The sequence below is a fragment of the Triticum aestivum genome, chromosome 3A (assembly GCF_018294505.1).
Source record: "Triticum aestivum cultivar Chinese Spring chromosome 3A, IWGSC CS RefSeq v2.1, whole genome shotgun sequence".
NCBI lineage: Eukaryota > Viridiplantae > Streptophyta > Magnoliopsida > Poales > Poaceae > Triticum > Triticum aestivum.
The window spans coordinates 91,286,387-91,313,663 of NC_057800.1; the positions used below are offsets into that span (position 1 = coordinate 91,286,387).

At 44.7% G+C, this 27,277-nt stretch overlaps 1 protein-coding gene across 2 annotated transcripts; it reads right to left on the reverse strand.

The window, feature by feature from the left end:
* Positions 1 to 20,624: 20,624 nt before the first annotated feature.
* LOC123060458 (uncharacterized) lies at positions 20,625 to 27,224 on the reverse strand. 2 transcript variants are annotated; one of them, XM_044483188.1, is made up of 5 exons: positions 27,036 to 27,224; positions 24,595 to 26,842; positions 22,527 to 24,113; positions 21,663 to 21,912; positions 20,625 to 21,559 (listed from the first exon to the last, which is right to left on the reverse strand). In XM_044483188.1, the coding sequence occupies exons 2-5, from the start codon at positions 26,740 to 26,742 to the stop codon at positions 21,018 to 21,020; spliced, it is 4,527 nt and encodes a 1,508-aa protein (XP_044339123.1). In that variant the 5' UTR covers positions 26,743 to 26,842; positions 27,036 to 27,224; the 3' UTR covers positions 20,625 to 21,017. The 2 variants fall into 2 exon arrangements, with proteins under 2 accessions (XP_044339123.1, XP_044339121.1); XM_044483186.1 differs by having other exon boundaries at positions 20,625 to 21,565.
* Positions 27,225 to 27,277: the final 53 nt, after the last annotated feature.

Below are 27,277 nucleotides of genomic sequence, written 5' to 3' on the forward strand. Positions count from 1 at the left end.
TCGTCGGTATCCCGATACCTTGTTCAATCTCGTTACCGGCAAGTCTCTTTACTCGTTCCATAACACATCATCCCGTGATCAACTCCTTGGTCACATTGTGCACATTATGATGATGTCCTACCGAGTGGGCCCAGAGATACCTCTCCGTTTACACGGAGTGACAAATCCCAGTCTCGATTCGTGCCAACCCAACAGACACTTTCGGAGATACCCGTAGTGCACCTTTATATCCACCCAGTTACGTTGTGACGTTTGGCACACCCAAAGCACTCCTACGGTATCCGGGAGTTGCACAATCTCATGGTCTAAGGAAATGATACTTGACAATAGAAAAGCTTTAGCATACGAACTACACGATCTTGTGCTAGGCTTAGGATTGGGTCTTGTCCATCACATCATTCTCCTAATGATGTGATCCCGTTATCAACGACATACAATGTCCATGGTTAGGAAACCGTAACCATCTATTGATCAATGAGCTAGTCAACTAGAGGCTTACTAGGGACATGGTGTTGTCTATGTATCCACACATGTATGTGAGTTTCCTATCAATACAATTCTAGCATGGATAATAAACGATTATCATGAACAATTAAATATAATATAATAATAACTAATTTATTATTGCCTCTAGGGCATATTTCCAACAACCTCAACCTTCGAAAAGCATCCGTTATACGAGTTATGGCAATACTCTCGAACTCCCGCCCCAGTACTGGGTGGCGTCGAGGTTATCTCACCAACAACTGCATAAAAGAGATTTTCGATGTCGGCAAAACTCAGGTATTCTAGAACTGCAACGATAAAATTGTGATGACAACACCTTGGAGCTCTGCTCCCCGGGACACTGCCACAACCCCTAAATGTCAGGAGGCACCAAGAACAATGTTCTCGTCACAAAACCATCGGAATGATTCCAAGATACCCGCGTGATCCTAAAAAAAGTTTAGTGAAATTTTGAGAATAGAAGAGTCAAAACTCTACGTCAGGATGCCTCACCAGAGCGACGAAGGGACCGAGGAGTAAAAAGAATCCTACTCTCTGATATATATAATCCTAAATGACTCAAAACATTTTTCTAGACTCAACAACGCCAACGATTCGATCAAGCGGGGGCTCCTAAGGTCGGGGAAGGCTCTGATTACCAACTTGTAACGCCCTCGATGCGGCTATATCTCCCACGTGTCGAAGCACGACTTAGAGGCATAACCGCATTGAAAGCAATGTCGCAAGTGAGGTAATCTTCACACAACCCATGTAATTGATGCGTCTCCAACGTATCTATAATTTTTGATTGCTCCATGCTATATTATCTACTGTTTTTGACTATATTGGGCTTTATTTTCCACTTTTATATTATTTTTTGGGACTAACCTATTAACCAGAGGCCCAGCCCAGAATTGCTGTTTTTTGCCTATTTCAGTGTTTCGGAGAAACAGAATATCAAACGGAGTCCAAACGGAATAAAATCTTCGGGAACGTGATTTTCTCACTGAACATGATCCAGTAGACTTGGACCCTACTCCAGGGGGTCAAAGAGGAGGTCACGAGGGTGGGGGCGCCCCCCTAGGGCGCACCCCCTGCCTCGTGGGCCCCTTGGTGCTCCACCGACGTACTCCTTCCTCCTATATATACATACGTACCCCCAAATGATCAGAACAGGAGCCAAAAACCTAATTCCACCGCCGCAACTTTCTGTATCCATGAGATCCCATCTTGGGGCCTGTTCCGGAGCTCTGCCGGAAGAGGGCCATCATCACGGAGGGCTTCTACATCATCATAGCCCCTCCGATGAAGTGTGAGTAGTTTACCTCAGACCTTCGGGTCCATAGTTAGTAGCTAGATGGCTTCTTCTTTCTCTTTGAATCTCAATACAAAGTTCTCCCCCTCTCTTGTGGAGATCTATTCGATGTAATCTTCTTTTTGCGGTGTGTTTGTTGAGACCGATGAATTGTGGGTTTATGATCAAGTCTATCTATGAATAATATTTGAATCTTCTCTGAATTCTTTTATGTATGATTGGTTATCTTTGCAAGTCTCTTCGAATTATCCGTTTGGTTTGGCCAACTAGATTGGTAGTTCTTGCCATGGGAGAAGTGCTTAGCTTTGGGTTCAATCTTGCGGTGTCCTTTCCCAGTGACAGAAGGGGCAGCAAGGCACGTATTGCATCGTTGCCATCGAGGATAACAAGATGGGGTTTATTTCATATTGCATAAATTTATCTCTCTACATCATGTCATCTTGCTTAAGGCGTTACTCTGTTTTTAACTTAATACTCTAGATGCATGCTGGATAGCAGTCAATGAGTGGAGTAATAGTAGTAGATGCAGAATCGTTTCGGTCTACTTGTCACGGACGTGATGCCTATATACATGATCTGAAGGAAATATGCCCTAGAGGCAATAATAAAGTTATTATTTATTTCCTTATATCATGATAAAAGTTTATTATTCATGCTAGAATTGTATTAACCGGAAACATAATACATGTGTGAATACATAGACAAACAGAGTGTCACTAGTATGCCTCTACTTGACTAGCTCGTTAATCAAAGATGGTTATGTTTCCTAACCATGGACAAAGAGTTGTTATTTGATTAACGGGATCACATCATTAGTTGAATGATCTGATTGACATGACCCATTCCATTAGCTTAGCACCCGATCGTTTAGTATGTTGCTATTGCTTTCTTCATGACTTATACATGTTCCTATGACTATGAGATTATGCAACTCCCGTTTGCCAGAGGAACACTTTGTGTGCTACCAAACGTCACAACGTAACTGGGTGATTATAAAGGAGCTCTACAGGTGTCTCCAAAGGTACATGTTGGGTTGGCGTATTTCGAGATTAGGATTTGTCACTCCGATTGTCGGAGAGGTATCTCTGGGCCCTCTCGGTAATGCACATTACTTAAGCCTTGCAAGCATTGCAACTAATGAGTTAGTTGCGGGATGATGTATTACAGAACGAGTAAAGAGACTTGCCGGTAACGAGATTGAACTAGGTATAGGATACCGACGATCGAATCTCAAGTAGCATACCGATGACAAAGGGAACAATGTATGTTGTTATGCGGTCTGACCGATAAAAGATCTTCGTAGAATACGTAGGAACCAATATGGGCATCCAGGTCCCGCTATTGGTTATTGACCGGAGACGTGTCTCGGTCATGTCTACATTGTTCTCGAACCCGTAGGGTCTGCATGCTTAAGGTTTCGATGACAGTTATATTATGAGTTTATGCGTTTTGATGTACCGAAGGTTGTTCGGAGTCCCGGATGTGATCACGGACATGACGAGGAGTCTCGAAATGGTCGAGACATAAAGATTGATATATTGGAAGCCTATGTTTGGATATCGGAAGTGTTCCGGGTGAAATCGGGATTTTATCGGAATACCGGGAGGTTACCGGAACCCCCCCCCCCCCCGGGAGGTATATGGGCCTTAGTGGGCCTTAGTGGAAGAGAGGAGAGGTGGCCAGAGATGGGCCGCGCGCCCCTCCCCCCTTTGGTCCGAATAGGACAAGGAAAGGGGGCTGGCCCCCCTTCCTCCTCTCTCTCCTCTCCCCCCCCCCCCCTCCGCGAATCCTATTCCAACTAGGAAAGGGGGGAGTCCTACTCCCGGAGGGAGTAGAACTCCTCCTGGCGCGCCTCCTCTTGGCCGGCCGCCCCCCCCCCCCCTTTGAACCTTTATATACGGAGGCAAGGGGCACCCCTAAGGACATAAGTTGATCCACGTGATCATATTCTTAGCCGTGTGCGGTGCCCCCTTCCACCATAGTCCTCGATAATATTGTAGCGGTGCTTAGGCGAAGCCCTGCGACAGTAGTACATCAAGATCGTCACCACGCCGTTGTGCTGACGGAACTCTTCCCCGACACTTTGCTGGATCGGAGTCCGGGGATCGTCATCGAGCTGAACGTGTGCTAGAACTCGGAGGTGCCGTAGTTTCGGTGCTTGATCGGTCGGCCGTGAAGACGTACGACTACATCAACCAAGTTAATGCTTCCGTTGTCGATCTACAAGGGTACGTAGATCACACTCTCCCCTCTCGTTGCTATGCATCACCATGATCTTGCGTGTGCGTAGGAATTTTTTTGAAATTACTACGTTCCCCAACATGATCATGCCTAGATATTCTCATAACTATGCTCAATTCTGTCAATTGCTCAACAGTAATTTGTTCACCCACCATAGAATACTTATGCTCTTGAGAGAAGCCACTAGTGAAACATATGGCCCCCGGGTCTATTCTCATCATATCAATCTCCATCACTTTAATCTTGCTTTGCTTTTTACTTTGCCTTTACTTTTTACTTTGCATCTTTATACCAAAAATATTTTATCTATTAGATCTCACTCTCGTAAGTGACCGTGAAGGGATTGACAACCCCTAATCGTGTTGGTTGCGAGTAGCTATCGTTTTGTGCAGGTACGAGGGACTTGAGCGTGGCCTCCTACTGGATTGATACCTTGGTTCTCAAAAACTGAGGGAAATACTTACGCTACTCTGCTGCATCATCCCTTCCTCTTCGGGGAAAACCAACGCAAGCTCAAGACGTAGCAAGAAGGATTTCTGGCGCCGTTGCCGGGGAGGTTCACGCAAGTCAAGATTTGACTCCCGACAACGAGCCATTTCTGGCGCCGTTGCCGGGGAGTCTACGCAAAAAGTCAACATACCAAGTACCCATCACAATCCCTATCTCTCGCATTACATTATTTGCCATTTGCCTCTTGTTTTCCTCCCCCCACTTCACCCTTGCCGTTTTATTCGCCCTCTCTCTCTCTATCCTCCCTCTCTATTTGCCTCTTTTGCCCACTTGCTTTTTGTTTGCTCATGTGTTAGATTGCTTGTTTGTCACGATGGCTCAAGATACTACCAAATTGTGTGACTTCACCAATACCAATAATAATGATTTCCTTAGCACTCCGATTGCTCCTCTTACCGATGCTGAATCTTGTGAAATCAATACTGCTTTGTTGAATCTTGTTATGAAAGATCAATTCGCCGGCCTTCCTAGTGAAGATGCCGCTACTCATCTGAATAGCTTCGTTGATTTATGTGATATGCAAAAGAAAAAAGATGTCGATAATAATGTCGTTAAGTTGAAGCTATTTCCTTTTTCTCTTAGAGATTGTGCTAAAGCTTGGTTTTCGTCTTTGCCTAAGAATAGTATTGATTCATGGAACAAGTGCAAAGATGCTTTTATCTCTAAGTATTTTCCTCCCGCTAAGATCATCTCTCTTAGAAACGATATTATGAACTTTAAACAACTTGATCATGAACATGTTGCACAAGCTTGGGAGAGAATGAAGTTAATGATACGTAATTGCCCTGCTCATGGTTTGAATTTGTGGATGATTATACAAAAAATTTATGCCGGATTGAATTTTGCTTCTAGAAATCTTTTAGATTCGGCCACGGGAGGCACTTTTATGGAAATCATTTTAGGAGATGCTACTAAACTCCTAGATAATATTATGGTTAATTATTCTCAATGGCATACTGAAAGAACTTCTAATAAAAAGTTCATGCGATAGAAGAAATTAATGTGTTGAGTGGAAAGATGGATGAACTTATGAAATTATTTTCTACTAAGAGTGTTTCTTCTGATCCTAATGATATGCCTTTGTCTACTTTGATTGAGAATAACAATGAATCTGTGGATGTGAATTTTGTTGGTAGGAATAATTTTGGTAACAACGCTTATAGAGGGAATTTTAATCCTAGGCCATATCCTAGTAATCCTTCTAATAATTATGGGAATTCCTACAACAACTCTTATGGAAATTATAATAAGATGCCCTCTGATTTTGAATCTAATATTAAAGAATCTATTTCTTCGCAAAAGAATTTTAATGCTATGATTGAAGAAAAATTGCTTAAGATTGATGATTTGGCTAGGAATGTTGATAGAATTGCTCTTGAGGTTGATGCTTTGAAACTTAGATCTATTCTACCTAAGCATGATATCAATGAGTCTCTCAAAGCCATGAGAATTTCAATTGATGAGTGTAAGGAAAGAACCGCTAGGATGCGTGCTTCCAAAGATGCCTTTATTAAAGCGTGTTCCTCTAATTCCTATGAAAATAATGATGAAGATCTAAAAGTTATTGATGTGTCCCCTATTAAATCTTTGTTTTGCAATACGAATCTTGATGAAACTGAATATGATCTTCCTTTACCTAGAAGGCGTTCTAAAAATTCGGAGTATTTAGATCTTAATGATGAAATTGATGAAAGTGGGATTGAAAGAAATAAAAATCTAGATGTTGCTAAACCCACTATATTGGATTTCAAGGAATTTAATTATGAAAGTTGCTATTTAATTGATTGTATTTCCTTGTTGCAATCCGTGCTAAATTCTCCACATGCTTATAGTCGAAATAAAGCCTTCACCGAACATATTGTTGATGCCTTGATGCAATCTTATGAAGAAAAACTTGAGTTGAAAGTTTCTATCCCTAGAAAACTCTATGATGAGTGGGAACCAACTATTAAAATTAAAATTAAAGATCATGAGTTTTATGCTTTGTGTGATTTGGGTGCTAGTGTCTCCACTATTCCCAAGACTTTATGTGATTTGCTAGATTTCCGTAATTTTGATGATTGCTCTCTAAACTTGTATCTTGCGGATTCCACTATTAAGAAACCTATGGGAAGAATTAATGATGTTCTTATTGTTGCAAATAGGAATTATGTGCCCATAGATTTCATTGTTCTTGATATAGATTGCAATCCTTCTTGCCCTATTATTCTTGGTAGACCTTTCCTTAGAATGGTTGGTGCGATTATTAATATGAAGGAAGGGAATATTAGATTTCAATTTCCATTAAAAAGGGCATGGAACACTTTCCAAGAAATAAAATAAAATTTCCATATGAAACTATCATGAGAGCCACTTATGGATTGCCTACCAAAGATGGCAATACCTAGATCTATCCTCGCTTTTATGCCTAGCTAGGGGCGTTAAACGATAGCGCTTGTTGGGAGGCAACCCAATTTTTTTTTTATTCCTTGATTTTTGCTCCTGTTTAGTAATAAATAAATTATCTATCCTCTGTTTTGGTTGTGTTTTTTGTGTTTAATTAGTGTTTGTGCCAAGTAGAACCGTTGGGAAGACTTGGGGAAAGTCTTGTTGAACTTGCTGTAAAAAACAGAAACTTTAGCGCTCACGAGAACTGCTGTCATTTTTATTTGAAGAGTGATATTTAGTTAATTATTTTTGCAGATGATTAATAGATAAATTCCTCACGTCCAGCAATTTATTTTAGAATTTTGGGGGTTCCAGATCTTGCGCTAGCTACAGATTACTACAGACTGTTCTGTTTTTGACAGATTCTGTTTTTCGTGTGTTGTTTGCTTATTTTGATGAATCTATGGCTAGTAAAATAGTTTATAATCCATAGAAAAGTTGGAATACAGTAGGTTTAACACCAATATAAATAAAGAATGAGTTCATTACAGTACCTTGAAGTGGTATTTTGTTTTCTTTCGCTAACGGAGCTCACGAGTTTTCTTCTTTAAGTTTTGTGTTGTGAAGTTTTCAAATTTTGGGTAAGGATTTGATGGATTATGGAACAAGGAGTGACAAGAGCCTAAGATTGGGGATGCCCATGGCACCCACAAGATAATCCAAGGACACCAAAAAGTCATAGCTTGGGGATGCCCCGGAAGGCATCCCCTCTTTTCGTCCACTTCCATCGGTAATTTACTTGGAGCTATATTTTTATTCACCAACATGATATGTATTTTGCTTGGAGCGTCTTGTATTATTTGTGTATTTGTTTGTTAGTATGCCACAATCATCCTTGCTGTACACACCTTTTGAGAGAGCCATACATGAATTAAAATTTGATAGAATACTCTATGTGCTTCACTTATATCTTTTGAGCTAAGTAGTTTTGCTCTATATGCTTCACTTATATCTTTTGAGCGTTATAATTTTGCTCTATGTGCTTCACTTAGATCTTTTAGAGCACGGTGGTGGATTTGTTTTAAAGAAACTATTGATCTGTCATGCTTCACTTAAATTATTTTGAGAGTCTCTTAATAGCATGGTAATTTGCTTAATAATAATATGCTTGGTATTCAAGATTTGTGAAACTTTCTTTTGAGTGTGTTGAATACTAAGAAAAGATTGAAGCATGATAATTGTTTTGAGATATGGAGGTGATAATATTAAAGTCATGCTAGTTGAGTAGTTGTGAATTTAAAGAATACTTGTGTTGAAGTTTGTGATTCCCGTAGCATGCACGTATGGTGAACCGTTATGTGATGAAGTCGGAGCATGATTTATTTATTGATTGTCTTCCTTATGAGTGGCGGTCAGGGACGAGCGATGGTGGACGAGCGATGGTCTTTTCCTACCAATATATCCCCCTAGGAGCATGCGCATAGTACTTTACTTTGATAACTTCTAGATTTTTGCAATAAGTATATGAGTTCTTTATGACTAATGTTGAGTCCATGGATTATACGCACTCTCACCCTTCCACCTTTGCTAGCCTCTCTAATACCGCGCACCTTTCGCCGGTATCATACACCTACCATATACCTTCCTCAAAACAGCCACCATACCTACCTATTATGGCATTTCCATAGCCATTCCAAGATATATTGCCATGCAACTTTCCACCATCTAGTTCATCATGACATATTCATCATTGTCATATTGCTTAGCATGATCATGTAGTTAACATAGTATTTGTGGCAAAGCCACCGTTCATAATTTTTTCATACTTGTCACTCTTGATTCATCGCATATCCCGGTACACCGCCAGAGGCATCCATATAGAGTCATACTTTGTTTTAGAATCGAGTTGTAATCATTGAGTTGTAAATAAATAAAAGTGTGATGATCATCATTTAATAGAGAATTGTTCCAAAAAAAGGCCAAAGAAAAAAAAGGCCCAAAAAAGGGCAATGCTACTATCTTTTTTTTCCACACTTGTGCCTCAAAGTAGCACCATGATATAGCGAGTTTCATATATTGTGCTTCAAAGTAGCACCATGTTCTTCATATAGAGAGTCTCATATGTTGTCACTTTCATATACTAGTGAGAATTTTACATTATAGTACTTGGCTTGTATATTCCAATGACGGGCTTCCTCAAATTGCCCTAGGTCTTCGTGAGCAAGCAAGTTGGATGCACACCCACTTAGTTTCTTTTTGAGCTTTCATACATTTATAGCTCTAGTGCATCCGTTGCATGGCAATCCCTACTCACTCACATTGATATCTATTGATGGGCATCTCCATAGCCCGTTGATACGCCTAGTTGATGTGAGACTATCTTCCCCTTTTTGTCTTCTCCACAACCACCATTCTGTTCCACCTATAGTGCTATATCCATGGCTCACGCTCATGTATTGCGTGAAGATTGAAAAAGTTTGAAAAAGTTAGAGTATGAAACAATTGCTTGGCTTGTCATCGGGGTTGTGCATGATTTAAATACTTTGTGTGGTGAAGATAGAGCATAGCCAGACTATATGATTTTGTAGACATAACTTTCTTTGGCCATGTTATTTTGAGAAGACATAATTGCTTTGTTAGTATGCTTGAAGTATTATTATTTTTATGTCAATATAAACTTTTTTCTTGAATCTTTCTAATCTGAATATTCATACCACAATTAAGAAGATTTGCATTGAAATTATGCCAAGTAGCACTCTGCATCAAAAATTCTCTTTTTATCATTTACCTACTCGAGGACGAGCAGGAATTAAGCTTGGGGATGCCTGATACGTCTCCAACGTATCTATAATTTTTGATTGCTCCATGCTATATTATCTACTGTTTTGGACTATAATGGGCTTTATTTTCCACTTTTATATTATTTTTGGGACTAACCTATTAACCGGAGGCCCAGCCTAGAATTGCTATTTTTTGCCTATTTCAGTGTTTCAGAGAAACAGAATATCAAACGGAGTCCAAACAGAATAATATCTTCGGGAACGTGATTTTCTCACTGAACATGATCCAGGAGACTTGGACCCTACTCCAGGGGGTCAAAGAGGAGGTCACGAGGGTGCCCCCCCTAGGGCACGCCCCCTGCCTCGTGGGCCCCTTGGTGCTCCACCGACGTACTCCTTCCTCCTATATACATACGTACCCCCAAACTATCAGAACAGGAGCCAAAAACCTAATTCCACTGCCTCAACTTTCTGTATCCACGAGATCCCATCTTGGGGCCTGTTCTGGAGCTCCACAGGAAGAGGGCCATCATCACGGAGGGCTTCTACATCATCATAGCCCCTCCGATGAAGTGTGAGTAGTTTACCTCAGATCTTCGGGTCCATAGTTAGTAGCTAGATGGCTTCTTCTCTCTCTTTGAATCTCAATACAAAGTTCTCCCCCTCTCTTGTGGAGATCTATTCGATGTAATCTTCTTTTTGCGGTGTGTTTGTTGAGACCGATGAATTGTGGGTTTATGATCAAGTCTATCTATGAATAATATTTGAATCTTCTCTAAATTCTTTTATGTATGATTGGTTATCTTTGCAAGTCTCTTCGAATTATCCGTTTGGTTTGGCCAACTAGATTGGTAGTTCTTGCCATGGGAGAAGTGCTTAGCTTTGGGTTCGATCTTGCGGTGTCCTTTCCCAGTGACAGAAGGGGCAGCAAGGCACGCACTGCATCGTTTCCATCGAGGATAACAAGATGGGGTTTATTTCATATTGCATAAATTTATCTCTCTACATCATGTCATCTTGCTTAAGGTGTTACTCTGTTTTTAACTTAATACTCTAGATGCATGTTGGATAGCGGTCGGTGAGTGGAGTAATAGTAGTAGATGCAGAATCGTTTCGGTCTACTTGTCACGGACGTGATGCCTATATACATGATCATGCCTAGATATTCTCATAACTATGCTCAATTCTGTCAATTGCTCAACAGTAATTTGTTCACCCACCGTAGAATACTTATGCTCTTGAGAGAAGCCACTAGTGAAACCTATGGCCCCCGGGTCTATTCTCATCATATCAATCTCCATCATTTTAATCTTGCTTTGCTTTTTTACTTTGCCTTTACTTTTTACTTTGCATCTTTATACCAAAAATACCAAAAATATTTTATCTATCAGATCTCACTCTTGTAAGTGACCATGAAGGGATTGACAACCCCTAATCGCGTTGGTTGCGAGTAGCTATCATTTTGTGTAGGTACGAGGGATACAAGCTTTATATTACAAGCCAGGGGCCTCGAAGGCTCGAATACAAGAGTTCGATCATAGACGAGTCAGCGGAAGGAACAATATCTGAGTACAGACATAAGTTCAACAAGTTTGCCTTAAGAAGGCTAGCACAAACTGGGATACAGATCGAAAGAGGCGCAAGCCTCCTGCCTGGGATCCTCCTAAACTACTCCTGGTCGTCGTCAGCGGACTGCACGTAGTAGTAGGCACCTCCCGAGTAGTAGTAGTCGTCGTCGACGGTGGCGTCTGGCTCCTGGGCTCCAACATCTGGTCGCAGCAATCAAGTATAGAAAAGGGGGGAAAGAGGGAGCAAAGCAACCGTGAGTACTCATCCAAAGTTCTCGCAAGCAAGGGACTACACTACATATGTATGCATTGGTATCAAATGGAATAAGGGTATCATATGTGGACTGAACTGCAGAAATCCGGAATAAGAGGGGGATAACTAGTCATGTAGAAGACTATGCTTCTGGTAACCTCCATCTTGCAGCAGGAGAAGAGAGTAGATGGTAAGTTCACCAAGTAGCATCGTGTAGCATAATCCTAACCGATGATCCTCCCCTCGTCGCCCTGTGAGAGAGCGATCACCGATCGTATCTGGAACTTGGAAGGGTGTGTTTTATTAAGTATCCGGTTCTAGTTGTCATAAGGTCAAGGTACGACTCCAAGTCATCCTATTACCGAAGATCACGGCTATTTGAATAGATTAACTTCCCTGCATGGGTGCACCACATTTCCCAACACGCTCGATCCCCTTTGTCCGGACACACTTTTCTGGGTCATGCCCGGCCTCGGAAGATCAACATGTCGCAGCCCTACCTAGGCACAATAAAGAGGTCAGCACGCCGATCTAAATCCTATGGCGTAGGGGTCTGGGCCCATCGCCCATTGCACACCTGCACGTTGCGTACGCGGCCGATGAGCAGACCTAGCCTCCCTTATACAAGAGTAGGCGTTCCAGTCCAACCCGGCACGCACCGCTCAGTCGCTGACGTCATGAAGGCTTCGGCTGATACCACGACGTCGAGTGCCCATAACTGTCCCCGCGTAGATGGTTAGTGTGTATAGGCCAGTAGCCAGACTCAGATCAAATACCAAGATCTTGTTAAGCGTGTTATTTTGAAATAACCGCGAAAGCTGACCAAGGCCAGGCCCACCTCTCTCCTAGGTGGTCTCAACCTGCCCTGTCGCTTCGCCACAAAGATCCACACAGAGGGCTGTCGGGAAAGTATGTCCTTCCAGCCCCCAATTCGTGAATCAACCGCGGGTACTCCTCGAGCCAACCCGACTTTAGTCATCACATGTATCATGTATAAAGTATATAGTATATACCCGTGATCACCTCCCGAGTGATCACAGTCGGATAGTATAGCATGGCAGACGGACAAGAATGTAGGGCCACTGATGATAAACTAGCATCCTATACTAAGCATTAGGATTGCAGGTAAATGTAACAACAATAGTAGCAAGGACAGGTTATGCATCAGGATAGGATTAACGGAAAGCAGTAACATGCTACACTACTCTAATGCAAGCAGAATAGTACCGAGAGTAGGCGATATCTGGTGATCAAGGGGGGGGGCTTGCCTGGTTGCTCTGGCAAGAGAGAGGGGTCGTCAACACCGTAGTCGTACTGGGTAGCAGCGGCGTCGGTCTCGGTGTCTAGCGAGAGAAGAGGGGGAAGAAACTATAAATATAATGCAAACAAATGCATGACGATGCATGACATGACAAAGCGTGATGCTAGGTGTGCCCTAACGCGGTACAAGTTGGTACCGATGAAGGAGGAAAACATCCGGGAAAGTATTTCCGGTGTTTCGCGTTTTAGGACAGCTGAACCGGAGGGGGAAAGTTGCGTGCTTGCTATGCTAGGGATGTGTGGCGGACGAACGGGCTGCGTATCCGGATTCGTCTCGTTGTTCTGAGCAACTTTCATGTACAAAGTTTTTCCATCCGAGCTATGGTTTATTTTATATGATTTTTCAAAGATTAAAGCACTTTCAGAAACTATGGAAAATAACAGAAAAGAATTGTGACGTCAGCAGAGTGTCAGCATGACATCAGCAGGTCAACAGACCCGCTGACTGGTCAAACTGACCAGTGGGTCCCACCTGTCATAGAGAGTAGGGCTAACATAGGTTAACCTAAACTAACTAAGTTAATTAATTAGACGGGGCCCACCTATCAGTGTCTAATTGTGTTAATTAAATTAGCTTAATTAACTTTGTTAATTAGGGGAGTGTAGGCCCTAACTGTCAGTTGCATGTGCCGGTCCAGTCAGTATGGTGGACCGGGTCAACAAGCCGGCCGGGCCCCTGGGGCCCACGGGTCAGCAACCCAGGGGGTGGCCCCAGGCCGTCCACGTTGGCGGATGGTGTTGGCGTGCCGGCGGCGACCTCCAGGACGGCGGCGCGGCTCGGCCACGGTCGGAAAATGGCCATCGGGGACCGTTTGGACCGCCGCGAGCACCTACAGGTGCAGGGGGTGGCGTGCTTCCAGCTGGTGCATCGCTGGGTTCGAGGGCTGGCCGGAGTGGCGCCGGCGACGAGCAGGGGCGGCGGCGGTGTTCGGTGGCTCAAGGAGAAGTGGGCTGTGGGGGCTCTTTTGGCGCGGAACTTGGTGTATTCGAACGCGGGCATCGCACCGCGTCGAACGATGGCAGCGGTGGCCGTTGAAACGGCCCGCAGCGTCAACGACGGAGTCTAGCGACGGTGGCCGGAGCTCGAGCACGCGTGGAAGCTAACTACGGTACACAGGGAGGAGAAGGGAGAGGGGGGTTCGATGCGGCTGCTCACTGGGCCCTGCAGGTGTGCACAAGTGGGCTGGGGGAAGCGTGTCATCACCGGAATCATCGCCGGAGTCGAAGATGGCCGTACGGGGAGAAGAGGTCGCCGGGCTCGTCTCGGTGGCTCCCGGCTCCAATGGCTTGGACCGGACGACGCAGAGGACGAAGGCGGAGCGCTATGTCATCGGGGCGAGACGAGGGGTCGACGGGGAGCGCGGGATCGACGGGCGCGCGGCAGCGGCTGCGCTCTGTGAGGGAGGAGAAGGGTGAGGGGGAGCGAGGGAGTGTGGTACTGGGGGCGCTAGGGTTAGGGGTTAGGTCGGAGGCGACCTAGTAGGCGATGGGGGAGCGGCGGATGGCCGACGCGTGGTCATCCATGGCCGCGGGCGGTCGAACGGCGGCCACCGCACCTCAGGTGAACAGAGGTAGGGGGTGACCCATTAGGTGGGCTGGGTTGTGTTGTGCACTGGGCCTTTGCACTATGCACTTAGGCCCAGTGCACAGTGAGTCTTCTTTTCCTTTCTTTTATTTCTATTTTTCCCTTTTATTTTATTTTGTTTATTTAGTTCTCCTCTACTTTGCCTTTAGTTTAGATAGAAAATGAATTTTGGTGAACATGAAACTTGGCACATAAATATTGGGTCATATAATTGAGTTGCACATGAAATTTCAAGTCATTTTGAAAAGTATTAATATTTGTTTACTTTTAAAAGGTTAATTTAAATGTTGTTTGTTCCTGTTTTAATTATCTTAGAGGCATTTAAACATTCCCAAAATGTTGTTTAGTGTTTGTTAATTTGTTAGTGAATATTTACAACCTTTTGAACATTTTTAATTCACTGCTTTATGAAATTATAATCTGACTTGTTATTTTGAATTTGAATTTGATCTTAGTTTGAGACAAGTGAGGTTTAGCAAGAATAATAGTGGTGACATGGCATCATTAACAGAGGATTATTGTAGCTTAATTACCCGGGCGTCACAGAAGGTTTTGAAAGTACACACAATCTTTTGGTGGTTTTGGTAATTCATGTCAACATACATTTCCTTGGACTAATGATTTCCTTGAGTACATCCATGAATAGTCTCTTTAGGTACAACTTGGGAACTGAAGATGAAACCCCACAAAATGCTAAGGACAAGTGTTGGCCAAGCCTCTAGACTTCATTTTATATTTAAGTGATCCAAGACCACGTTGATTCTATAGGTATTGTTGGAGCTGTGTCGAATATTGTGTACAAGGTAGGTTACAGTTGGACTCTGAGTTGTATTGTGTTTAGATAGGATATGGAGTCGGGTCCTAATAGGACACTTGGATCCTAGGCCTCTCTTATATAGTGAGGGTAGACACACGATGTAACCTACGCCAACATAATAGCACAGGCGCGCAAGGGGGAGCCGGTGGCGTGTGCCGGCGCCCGGGTGGCCGGTGTGCGTTATTGTGACGGTGTCACGGGGAGGAGCGCCCGTAGTCAGGCCCCGGGGATGTAGGCATGATGGTGAACCTCGTTAACAAATCTCGGTGTCGTGCTCTTGTGATTGATTGGTCCTTGGATGATCGAAGGTGTGCCTCGGATTTATTTTAACAAGTTTTATCATGAGCTAGGATGTTCGGAGGTTGATATGGATCATTGAGCTAGAGGAAGGAAGAAGCGTTGACGGAAGTCTGCAGGAAGCAATCCTAATACGGGATTAGTCATCGGCGAGTTAGGATGCAGAGCAGATGTATTGGTCGTCTTGTGATCTTCGGTGAAGCAAATGGAAGCGAGCAGCAGAATCGGCGAGTTCGATAGTACAAGGCGAACGACACGGAAATTGGAAATCATGGCAGAGGCTGGCGGCGCGTGGCAGGCGGTGGCAGCAGCACAAGACACACAATAGGGCGTTACGGCGGCGTGTACGCAGAGGTTCATCTCGCGGGCAGAGGTCCAAAGCGCGTGCGTGGGCGCCGGTAAGGGAAGGCCTATGTGGCCTTATCCCAGTACGGAAGCTGCAAGGCGTGGTGCTGGCCGAGGCGAGGCTGGCCGAGGCGAGGCTGGCCGAGCGGGCCATGTCAGGCGTGGCCTAGAGATGCGTGGGTGGTGCAGGCCGAGATCGATTCCATGTGGCACCGGATTTGTTTTAGACCAAAAGGAGGACCGAGTCCTCGTGTACAACACGGACGGAGGCAGCATCAGATCAATCGGCAGAAAGGAAATCCATCAAGCGATACGTACTAGCTGGGACATTGACAAGGCAAAAATCTAGCATTCGGAGTTGTGAGAAGACCAGAGGGTGTTTTTGCGTTGATAGCTTGGATTATTTTCACACAGTCAGTCGTACAAAGAACTATGACACGAACGGGTATCTAGTTTGGGGTAGAGAAGTTCACGGAACTGAAAATCTTGGGTTATGAAAGACAGGGTGAAAGATTTGTTGGCATAATAAGAATGTTTGAAGGCGTTGCGGGGAGTCATGTCAGCTAAGATGGAATATCATGTGATGGATGAAAATTTGCGGAAGACGATTTGGGAGCCTCGAGCGTGTCATGCAGTCGAACAAGTTCGGCTTGGTCGGACTAGTCAGTCTGACGGATCGACGCAAGTCGGTTGGTACAGAAGACAGTGGTGAGATCGGCAACGACGACATAGGAGCGTGATGCTGATGGTGACCGACTTCTGGGCGTGGAAACATGTGACGCAGGCCTGAGGGCTTGTGTGGCTTCGACAAGGCTATGGCACGGAGTTGATTCAAGACGGTGCACATGAGAGCTTGAAGACGATGGGCCGCGGGGTGGACTGATCATCTACCATGGAGTCATGTTAAAGGTGGAGCTGGATTGAGGGGCCACGGTGTAAGGATCCAGACAATCGAAGCCTATTTAAGCTAGGAAAAAGCGAGGAACACGTAGTTCGGACTGGAGCCCAGTGGTCTGATGAAAGCGTGAAACTCGTCATCGGTCGGTGATGATTGGTGGTACTCTGCAGTGGGGGTTGAGTGGTGTGGGTTCGCGACCCTTGAGACTCGATCAGGATAGCGGAGGCTCGACGCAGTAATAGCGGCGAGGTGTGCGGTATGCACGAGGCATGGAGACGGACCAGGGCTGTGGTGGTCATACATGTGGTGAGACAACTGCGAATTTGACTCGAGATGACTATAAACAATGGTGAAATTCCTTCAGGTTTCAGACAGGCGGTCAAGAAAGGAGCGGTGATGTTGAGTTCAGGTAACTCTTATGTGTGACACCCAATACGTGAGTTGTTCACTTTCACGCAGGTCAGTGATCGGTGTGTGATGATGTTTGACGGACACTTTAGAAGTTGGGAGCACAAATTAGAGTAAGGAAAACTTAATTTCGCTCGAGCGTTGACTGTGGTCAAGAAAAGGAGGGACTACAAGTTGCAGGTGGAGTCACATGGAGTCTTTAGAGTAGCAGCGGTACTCATGGGATAAACTCAAGTCCAATGTACATGGAAGTTTGACGCATGGACGAATTCAAGGTGGTGGAGAATATTCGCCAAGGTAGAGTTTGTTGGAGCTGTGTCGAATATTGTGTACAAGGTAGGTTACAGTTGGACTCTGAGTTGTATTGTGTTTAGATAGGATATGGAGTCGTGTCCTAATAGGACACTTGTATCCTAGGCCTCTCTTATATAGCGAGGATAGACACACGATGTAACCTATGCCAACATAATAGCACAGGTGCGCAAGGGGGAGCCGGCGGCGTGTGCCGGCGCCCGGGTGGCCGGTGTGCGTTATTGTGACGGTGTCACGGGGAGTAGCGCTCGTAGTCAGACCCCGGGGATGTAGCCATGATGGTGAACCTCGTTAACAAATCTCGGTGTCGTGCTCTTGTGATTGCTTGGTCCTTGGATGATCAACGGTATGCCTCGAATTTATTCTACCAGGTATGCCAGTACTATCAAAAGGGAATGAGGTTCATATGATGAGTTCATTACTCAAGTGCTTAAAGTTTAAACTCCAAAAGCCTCATACAAGTTTCCGCATTCCCACTATATCACAAATCAAATATTCAACTTGGACTCACTGAATCATTTTACACTGGAGTCACCGAGTCACATCGATATAGCCGTTGTCCTAAACCCCGAACTTTTGGTCTCACTGAGTTGGCCCTTTGGTCCCATCAAAGAGCACTTGCCAACCTTTTATTGCCTACCGTAGTTCGTTCGGAATTTCTGAACAGTTTTAGTCTGTGACACCGAAGTGTGTTAAGTGGTTAGTTCATCACAACTCGGACCAGCAAACAATTCCATCCGGGGTCACCGAAATATCAAAAGTTTGAATCTTTTGTACAGTTCAGTCTGACCGAGTATTTTCATTCGACCTCACTGAAATGTGCTAAAAGTGAGCAGCGGTCAGATTCTTGGTGCTGCCTATATATACCCCCAACCACTCCACAATTGTCTCTCGAAGCAAACGCGTTACATGTCCATATTTCTGAGAGAGAACTCCCACCCCTTGTGCTAATTTCAAAGGGATTCCACTCCAACCATTGATCGTTTGATTTCTAGTCACCTCATTGTTTTCCACCCAAACCCTCTCCTACCCTAAAGCCAAAATCTGTGAGAGAGTGTTTGAGTGTTGAGGAGATTACCTTTTGAAGCACAAGAACAAGGAGTTCATCATCAACCCCAACTATTGCCTTTTGGAGGGTGGTGCCTCCTAGATTGGTTAGGTGTGTCTGGGAGTCTTCAAGTCTTGTGGTGAAACCAAGCAGCTTTTGAGGGCAAGGAGATTACCTACTTCATGAAGATCTACCCGAGTGAGGCCAGCCCTTCGTGGGCGTAAGCCATGGTGGGATAGACAATGTTGCTTCTTCGTAGACCTTTCATGAGTGTGAGCCCTCCGTGGACTCGATTTTTTTGTGGAATCTTGCAACCGTAATCCTTGTGATTGAAGTCTCCATCAACGTGGATGTACGATATCACCACCTATCGGAACCAAGGGTAAAAAATCCTCCATGTCAACCATTATTTGTGAATCTCTCAAACTCTACTCCTTAATTTCTTGCACGTGCATGATCTTCACTTCCTATACTCTAGATATGCATGTGTAGGACGCTATTATGACTTGTTAGATAATACTAAAATCAATAACAAACATTTTAAAATTGGTCATTGGCTTGTGGTAGTTGTCTATTCACCCCCCCCCCTCTCTAGACACTCCTTTCGATCCTGCAGGTTTCGAGTTGCTTAATGGTCTCGTTGCCCTCAACAACAAGTTTCATAAGGTAGAGAAACTTAGCTAGGTTTTGACCATCTAGAGTAATCATGAATTTATGCAAGCCCACCAACATACGTTGCTCCTCATCATCCTCATCACTACCACCCTTTGCATCACGAGAAACATCGGTACGAGGCTTGGGAGAGAGAGAGAGAGAGAGAGAGAGAGAGAGAGAGAGAGGAAGGTACCTTAAGACTTATTTGCCATAAGGCATTCGTGGGAGCCAATTTGCTCATCATCCTTGACCTTCGATGGTCATAAGGCACTTGTGGGAGTCACCTTTGTAGTTCTTCTTGCAATCGTACTTGATTATCTTGTCATCTTTGACCACCTTTAATTGGGCTACACCCACAACATCTTCAGGGTCGGAGTCGTCGGAAGCTTGAGCAATGAGTGTCTTCCCTTCCTTATTCTTGAGCCTTGCATTTCATGGATAAGGCAACTTCTTGACAAACTGGCTCTTGTGTGGGTGCAAGAAGTGGTCAACCCGGCCTTAGGTTGGTTGACGTAACGGCAGGTGACTTTGCGTCACTGACATGTGGATCATCTGGTTTGCGGCCCCACATGCCAGTGACCCTAAGTCACTCAACTCTCTAAGTCGGCCAATCCCAGCCGGGTAAACCCATATGCTACCGACTCCCATGTTCAACAGTTGGTTGTCCACAGTACTAGTGAGGAGGATTTGTCGTTATAGATGGGCTGATCAGGGAAGATGTCAAACAGAGGAGAACAGGGAGTGCATAGGGAGTGAATGGGTGAACCAGAGAATACACGTTGGATGGAGTGCATCGTAGAAATGGTGTGGAAAATTTCTTGTTGTGTGAATTAGATTGTTATAAAATGGTGAAAATGAATACATTTATTGTTTGTTAGATACTACTTCCTTTGTTTCATAGTGTAAGATGTTTTATTGACAATAGTGTAGTGCGAGAAAACGTCTTATATTATAGGATGGAGGGAGTAGATGATTTGAACGAGACTATCTGTTTACTTCTGTCAGATGCATGGTTTGCCATTTATTTGTATGCCAATCTGTGGACCAGATTATTATCTTCAAATGCAAATCACTTTATATAATTTTCTACACAATTTATTTTTCACATCACCGCTCAGCATGTCTAACTTAGATATTGTGTACCAAACAAACAAAATCTCATATCAGCATGTTCTCGACATATACAGACCACTGACAAGATAATCTATGCTCAACATGTCCAAACGCATCGCAGCCGTACACACCCTTGGAAGTTTCAAGGGTGCCCGAGCTGAACCAATCTCAAATATTTGGAAGAGCCACATGAGACTACAACCCCAACCTCCACCGCTGAGAGATCCCGGCCCATGTCTGAGCAAGGACAAACAGAAAAACAAACAGTGCGATAGCATTACCAACACTTGTAAGACGCAGAGCCATATGTCCTCAACTATTCTCTTCATATTTCATTTTCTTTGGGCAGGGTAGCGGCTGGCAGCACAAGCCATGGCCGTTTCCCTTGGATGGAAGAAGCAACCTTTACAACAACAATGAGAATGCAAAATCATGCAACAACAGCTACCTGCCCTATCAACAACCATCTCTGCCAACAACACAGTTAACCACCCGGGAGGCATCAGCCATCATCCCCAGACAAGACTCTGAACAAGGTAAGGAGGAGGAAGAAATATCACATGTACAAAAGGATCAAACAGAACTGGTTTGGGGTTTGGAGGAAGGTTGGTTTTTCTACGGCCCGATGCTATCTACTGCATTGATCCTATCGACAAAACGATGCGCCCGCACGCATCAGCTCACGCCCGACAACGAGGCGTCACCGCCCGTCGTCCCTCCTGCTGTCAGCCGCCCGCGACGAGTCCCTGCTGGACGCCTTGATCGCGTCCGCGATCATGACGGCCACCGAGGCCTTGTGGAGGGCGAGGTCCGCCTTGTGCATCAGGCAATGGGCCTTCTCCCTCTTGAGCCTGGCCATCGTCGCGGCGTGCTGCGCGGCGCTCGTGGCGTCACGCAGCTTGAGCTCCTCGACGTCCACACGGTGGCTCTGGGGCGCCTGCTTCGAGTTCTGGTACTCATGGATTGCAGTGTTCCAGTGATCAGGCACGCCTCCTCGCCTTATTTTCTGGCTGCGGAAGGACGGGGACGGTTGGTGATCCTCAGAGAATGCAAAGCTTGCATTCCTTTTCATACTGTTAGTCCTGAATCTTGGAGTAGAACCTCTGTCCGAAGCATCAGACGTGCGAGGGGAATCTGTTCTCATAGAGAACCTGGGGGAGTACCCTGTTGGTGAATTAAGAGAACCACCGTCATAGGATTCATATGTCCTCCCATCCCCAACATATTCGCCGTTTCTCCGGCCTGAAGCTTTTGACAAAAAAACAAACAAACAGAAACTGTATCAGCAAATGCAGGGGGGGAAAGCACGAGCCGTTGATTTGACTACAGAACATAAAGGGTGTACCTTGTCGGTAAAAGCCATCCTGCTCTCTCGAAAAGCTGTGGCATCCAGAGTACATAAGCTTCTTATGTGATCTCTGCTTCGGCCCCTTGGATACCTGAAGCCGGAGTCCACGAGGTTTCAAACAGAAGGCAAAGAGTGCAGGTTTGGAGGGCGGCCTCTTTCCTTGGTACCCATTTGATGAACCCTGCATTCTGTTTACTGCCGATTCCCATTCCTGTAGCTGCTGAGCATAAATCTTCCACATAACAGGCTGAAAATGATAGAAAGTAAAGTCAGAGGGAGTATGCACTCAAGTCTCAACATTGTTTGCTGGACTGCGATGGTACCATCTGGTAAGATTAGAGCATGATAGCGGAAAAGAAATGCAACAATAAATCCTTTCCCTGGAAGCATGAGCTTATTTGCAGCCACTTAATGAACCACATTAGAAGAGAAACTCCAAATCAAGTTACACTACACAAAATAAGCTACCGCCTAAACTATTTGAACTAACACAAGAATCTTTTGCTTTAATCGATTGGTGTTGTCAAAGATTGGAGCAAAAAACAAGCAAAATTTTCCATTTTGGATCATTATGTTAACACAGTGCTCCATCAATGGCATAGTTGGAATAATTCGAATAGAAGTAAACAGACCTACATAAGCATAAGAAGCTACAGTTTACAAAATATTAGTTTGTAGGAAGGACCACAAAGGAGCCAAGGCATATATATATATAACTAAACATCCCGAAGAAGATAGAAAACAGATTCTGAAATGCTTACTCGATCTCTGTTTTTGTCATAAACCATCAACATGGTGATCATGTACAGGAAAGTAAGGCAAAGCTAACAAGACAAAACAGAGCATGAGAAGACATATGACCTGAAAATGTCGAACAAGCGGCATTCCCTTCTTCTGCCTCTTGTCATGCCAATGATCATGTATCACTTCAGTGATGTCCAGCGGTGCATTATCAACATCTAGTTCCTTAATCTGATCAATGGTGAGCGCACTGCAGTTATGGGTATGTGCAAATTTCTCAAATTTGTCCATGATCTTCTCAAACAAATCCTCTGTTAACTCAGATATAGTGTTGTTCTTATCTCGCTGAGACTTCCTCCATCCTGAAATCCACTCTTCATCATCACTATCCATGTCATATATCACACGGGATTCGTCAAGAGCCATTTCAACATCTGGCCCGATATGGCAAAGATAATCTTGGGGGCGCACAAACGATACAACATCATTATTGTCATGACCTTCAACCAAGCGGACACCAGGGATTGGAATGTTTTTAACAGATGCAGCTCTGATGTTATGACTATAGCATTCATCATGCATTTGTTTGAAAATCGACCACTGGCTTCTGTCAGGAAATTCTAGGTACCATTCAGGGCCCCCTTTCCACAAAATAGCATGCGTATAGCGGTTAGTAGCACCAGGCTGCAAAACTTGAGAAACTTTGTGAACATACTTCTTTCCTTCAGCAAGCCTCACACAGATACTTCGATCACTCTGCCCATCGGTGTGAATTGTGATCTGAGTATCATATTCCCTCCATCCTCTATCACCAACTGTTACCAGGACATTTGCAACACAAGCCAATGACTCCGGGCTGCTCTCCCCACTTCTAGTATTATCAGGAAGCCTCTTTGAACCATTAGTCTTGGCGATGTTGTGAGGTTGTATCTTGCGGAAATGTCCTTTGTGTTTTGATCCTAGTTCATCACTTCTAGGAGAAACTGAGTATGAAACATGGGTTCGTGTTTTCTTAGAACCACTAGCACTGCCAGTTGACATGTTATCTTCTGGCCATAATTTTGAACCATCTCCAAATGTGCGTGATATGGATGTAAACCTGTTCCGATGGTAGGACGTCCTTGGGGCAGTTGGTGTGACACGACCAATTGGATGTTCATTCAATTCCTGAACCAAGTTAGATACAGGCTCTGTGGCTTTGCCATCTTTGCTAAGTAACTCATCATCCAGAGCATCAGATATCTTATCTTGAGGAATATCCATGGAAGGGTAACTTTGTTTAGATTTCTCTGGAGAGTTTGTAGCATTATGATTGGAAGAACAAAGTTTGTCACCAGCTATGCAAGTCCCATTTTGATCTGGCAACCTTCTGCTTATCACATTGATATCACCATCACTGTTGTCACAATCCAGACTTACGGTACCCGTCTCCAAGGAACAAACCTGCTTAACCAAAGCAGATCTATGTTGTGAAATAGACTGCTGATTATCTTCTACAGAAATTTCAGAATGAGCAGCCTGGTGAACTACAGCATTGGAAGTCAAGTTGGTTTCAGTGAGCAGCTTTAGGTGATGACGTGCAGCTGCCACGTCCACATGATTTCGAGTGCATTCACTTTGATTATCAAGACAAAATATGACAGGATCAGCATCAGGATAATTAGATTCTGAGCAGAACTGAGGTTCCTGAGCATCGGAAGATAAACTCTGCCAACAGGAAATGTAGTCAGTAATAATTTCATCTGGTAATGGCTGGAGACCTAAAATTTCAGCACAAAATACTTTGATCTGATGCATTCAAACTTACAGACTAAATAATGGCATGTCTAGAAAAGAAATAGATAAATAAACTGGATAGTAATCAATAAAGGTCAACATTTTGACAAATTTTGTAATTCCAACTGACAAAATAAGATGCTGGGCCTAGGTTTCTCCCACAGATACTCTGGCTTGTAACTCCACAGTGACTGGTACAGCAACTAACTAACCCTCACGTACAGTCGAACTTGGGGTGCAGCTGACTACTAATACTAGCTATTAATCAGCATATTCTCCCGAACGTGCAAACCATGGATAGTAGTTATTCTTTTATGTTTCTATTATAAAATCCTGGCATGCAATACCCATAATCAACCGAAAAACATGATTTTAAAGTCAATTAAATCTGCACATAAAGTGAGTTCTGTACCTTCGAAAAGAGATTCATTGAAGTCCGGACATTCTGGTCATTTCCACTGATGAGTTGTTTGATATCGGTGTATGTGCAGTCAACTTTAGACAGCTCCCTTTTCAAAGAGTGATATCTGAACTTTGCTTGCAGGTTCTTCCATTGTGTCTTGCCAATTCCAATGAGGCTGAACAGCACAAACACTGCTTGGCTCCTACCATGCAAACCAGATATCTGGAATCTGACCGAGGTGCATGGCACTTCTGATTCATTAAAAGCATTCAGCCCAGAATCCTGATTGAAGCTTCCGACGAGTGAACAGAAAAGAAATACTGCTGATCGTAAGCAAGTCTCAAGAAGCAAGTGTTTCAAACCTAAAGTACCATTAACAAGAAGTATGTCCAGACATACTGTAGGCCATAAGGTAATCAATGAACCATGCTGAGGGTGAAAGAAAGTACTGGGAAGCCAAGCACTGCAGGCTTCAGAAATTAACTTGTAAACAGATTTAAGTGGACAGCTTAACACCAATATGACATATTTCACTGGAGCACCAGTTTCAGTATCAGCCTCCCTGCCATTGGCTGAAGCAAGAACCACCGCAGAACTTGATCTGCTTTTCAAATGTGAATCATGTTCTGAAATGTTGACAAAACCATTCCTTCTCCTGCGAAATCGCCTCCTATAATAAACAAAGCGGAATCTCCTTTCCCGAGGTACAGTCCCATCGTTATGAACTTCCGGGCCACCATTTGCATGTAAACCTCCTGGTATAGCACCATCAGAGCCAAAGAATCCCGGGTTGGCATCGAATGAGTTTGATAACACAGGAAAATTTGGGTGACCAAGAACTGTTTTGCTGATGCTACTGGAGGTACCAGATCTTGCTTGGTTTGATTGAGCCAACCATGAGATGATGGGCTCTGACTCGCTTCCTGAACCGTTTTGATCCATGTGTACTCTCTTCTCCCCCTCATAGTTCACCTTACGTGCTTTCCTTGAAGTATTATTAATACATCTCCTGCGACCTTCACCTGGCAAAAGGAGGAGCTTGATTCTCTCATTTTGAAGATTGATCCATTCTTCATCCTTATCATCATATTTGACATGATGCCTCTTTGTCACAGGGTCATATTTCTTGACCAGGCCAAAGTACCAAGTCTCATCAAGAGGCCAAAACACCCTGATCCTCTCTTTTACAATGGAAAATGGATCCAGATCATGAGGGCTGACTTCATAAAAATGACGACGTGGGCGACGCTTCCTGAATGGACCTTTACCGTCACGCTTCCGTAGCAACCTAGAAGGACCTGCTACATCATCTTCATTCTTGTATGGATTGTTCAAGCAATTAGAGCGGTGAAGATTAGATTCCTTTGATGATCTATCTGGTGATGACATTCTGTTCCTCAATGGGTCATCATGTCTATTATCTGACAGAGAACAGAGCATCATAGCAGCATTTTCTTCCAAGCTAACATCAATGTGCCCTAGCGCATGCCCAGCACTATCCTTATCAACATGAACAGGTTTAGATGGTTCACCTGGTAGCTTTGGAACTGAGAGATCATTTTCCGAACAAGACTTTGTTGTGATGTCCTGATCATGAGTGCCATTCTCAGTTTTTAAGCAAATGACAGGATCACCGCCACCAACTCTGTTCTCCTTGAGCGCCCTTGGTTTCCTTATCCTTTTCCTCCTCATGAAATGGGAAGGCTTAGAAATACCATTGGGTTGAAGCACATTACAACCACCAGCCCCAGTCTCGGCACTGACATTCTGGGGAAGCTTCCTTAGCTTCAGGACGCCGCGAGGCCGGCTGATCAATGCGGCGGAAGTAACCGAATGCTCGGAGCGGCCATTCTTTTTCCTCGACAAGGAGCGTGGGCAGCCGTCGTGCAAACTGTCCATGCTCCATGTGGTGTCACTCGAACCGGATCTTGTTGGCTCTGGACCATCAGCTTCCACTCTGTCACAACTCAAGCTCTCACGCTTCCTCTTACTCCCTGTAGCAGAGGGAGTGCTTGAAGAGGCCTCCTTGCCACCACGAGCATCCGGCGTGCTTGGGCCCGACCCAGATCCAACCGAGCCCCTCTCAGACAAGGTCTCGTCATCTCCATCTAAACCCAGGAGTGGCTCGGGTGCAGGGGCGGGCTTAACCTGGGGCATGGGGGTTCAGTTGAACCCCCAATTGTCTCCCTCGACAAGAAGCTGCTCCACGCCGGGGCAGCGGGTCCCAGATCGATCTTGCTCGCCGGAGAACAGGGACCTAATCGAAACCATGCACGGATGAATCAGATTAACGAAAACCAGGCAACAGGGCAGGAGACAGATCGGCAACCGGCCGGAATGGAAAGAAAAGAGCGGTCTTGTCCTCGTCCGGCCACTGCCACAGCGAACAAGGATCAAGAAACGCTCTCCTGGGGCAATCCGGCCGGGGAAAAAAAGCTAGGGTTCCATACCAGGAGCGGAGGAGGTCGATCCACGGCAATCAAACGCCGGCCGTGGGTTCCCCTGGCGCCCCTCCGTGTCCTGGGGTGCGGGCTGGGGTTGATAGGTGGAGGAGGGGCGAGAATTTTGGGTGGAACCGGCGGGGAGGGAGGCCGGAGGTGGAGGTGGAGGTGGAGGAGGAAGAAGGGGACATTGGGGAAGGGGAAATTTTTCCGAATCAGTCCCTGTATTATAGGGTCATGGACAGGGCCGG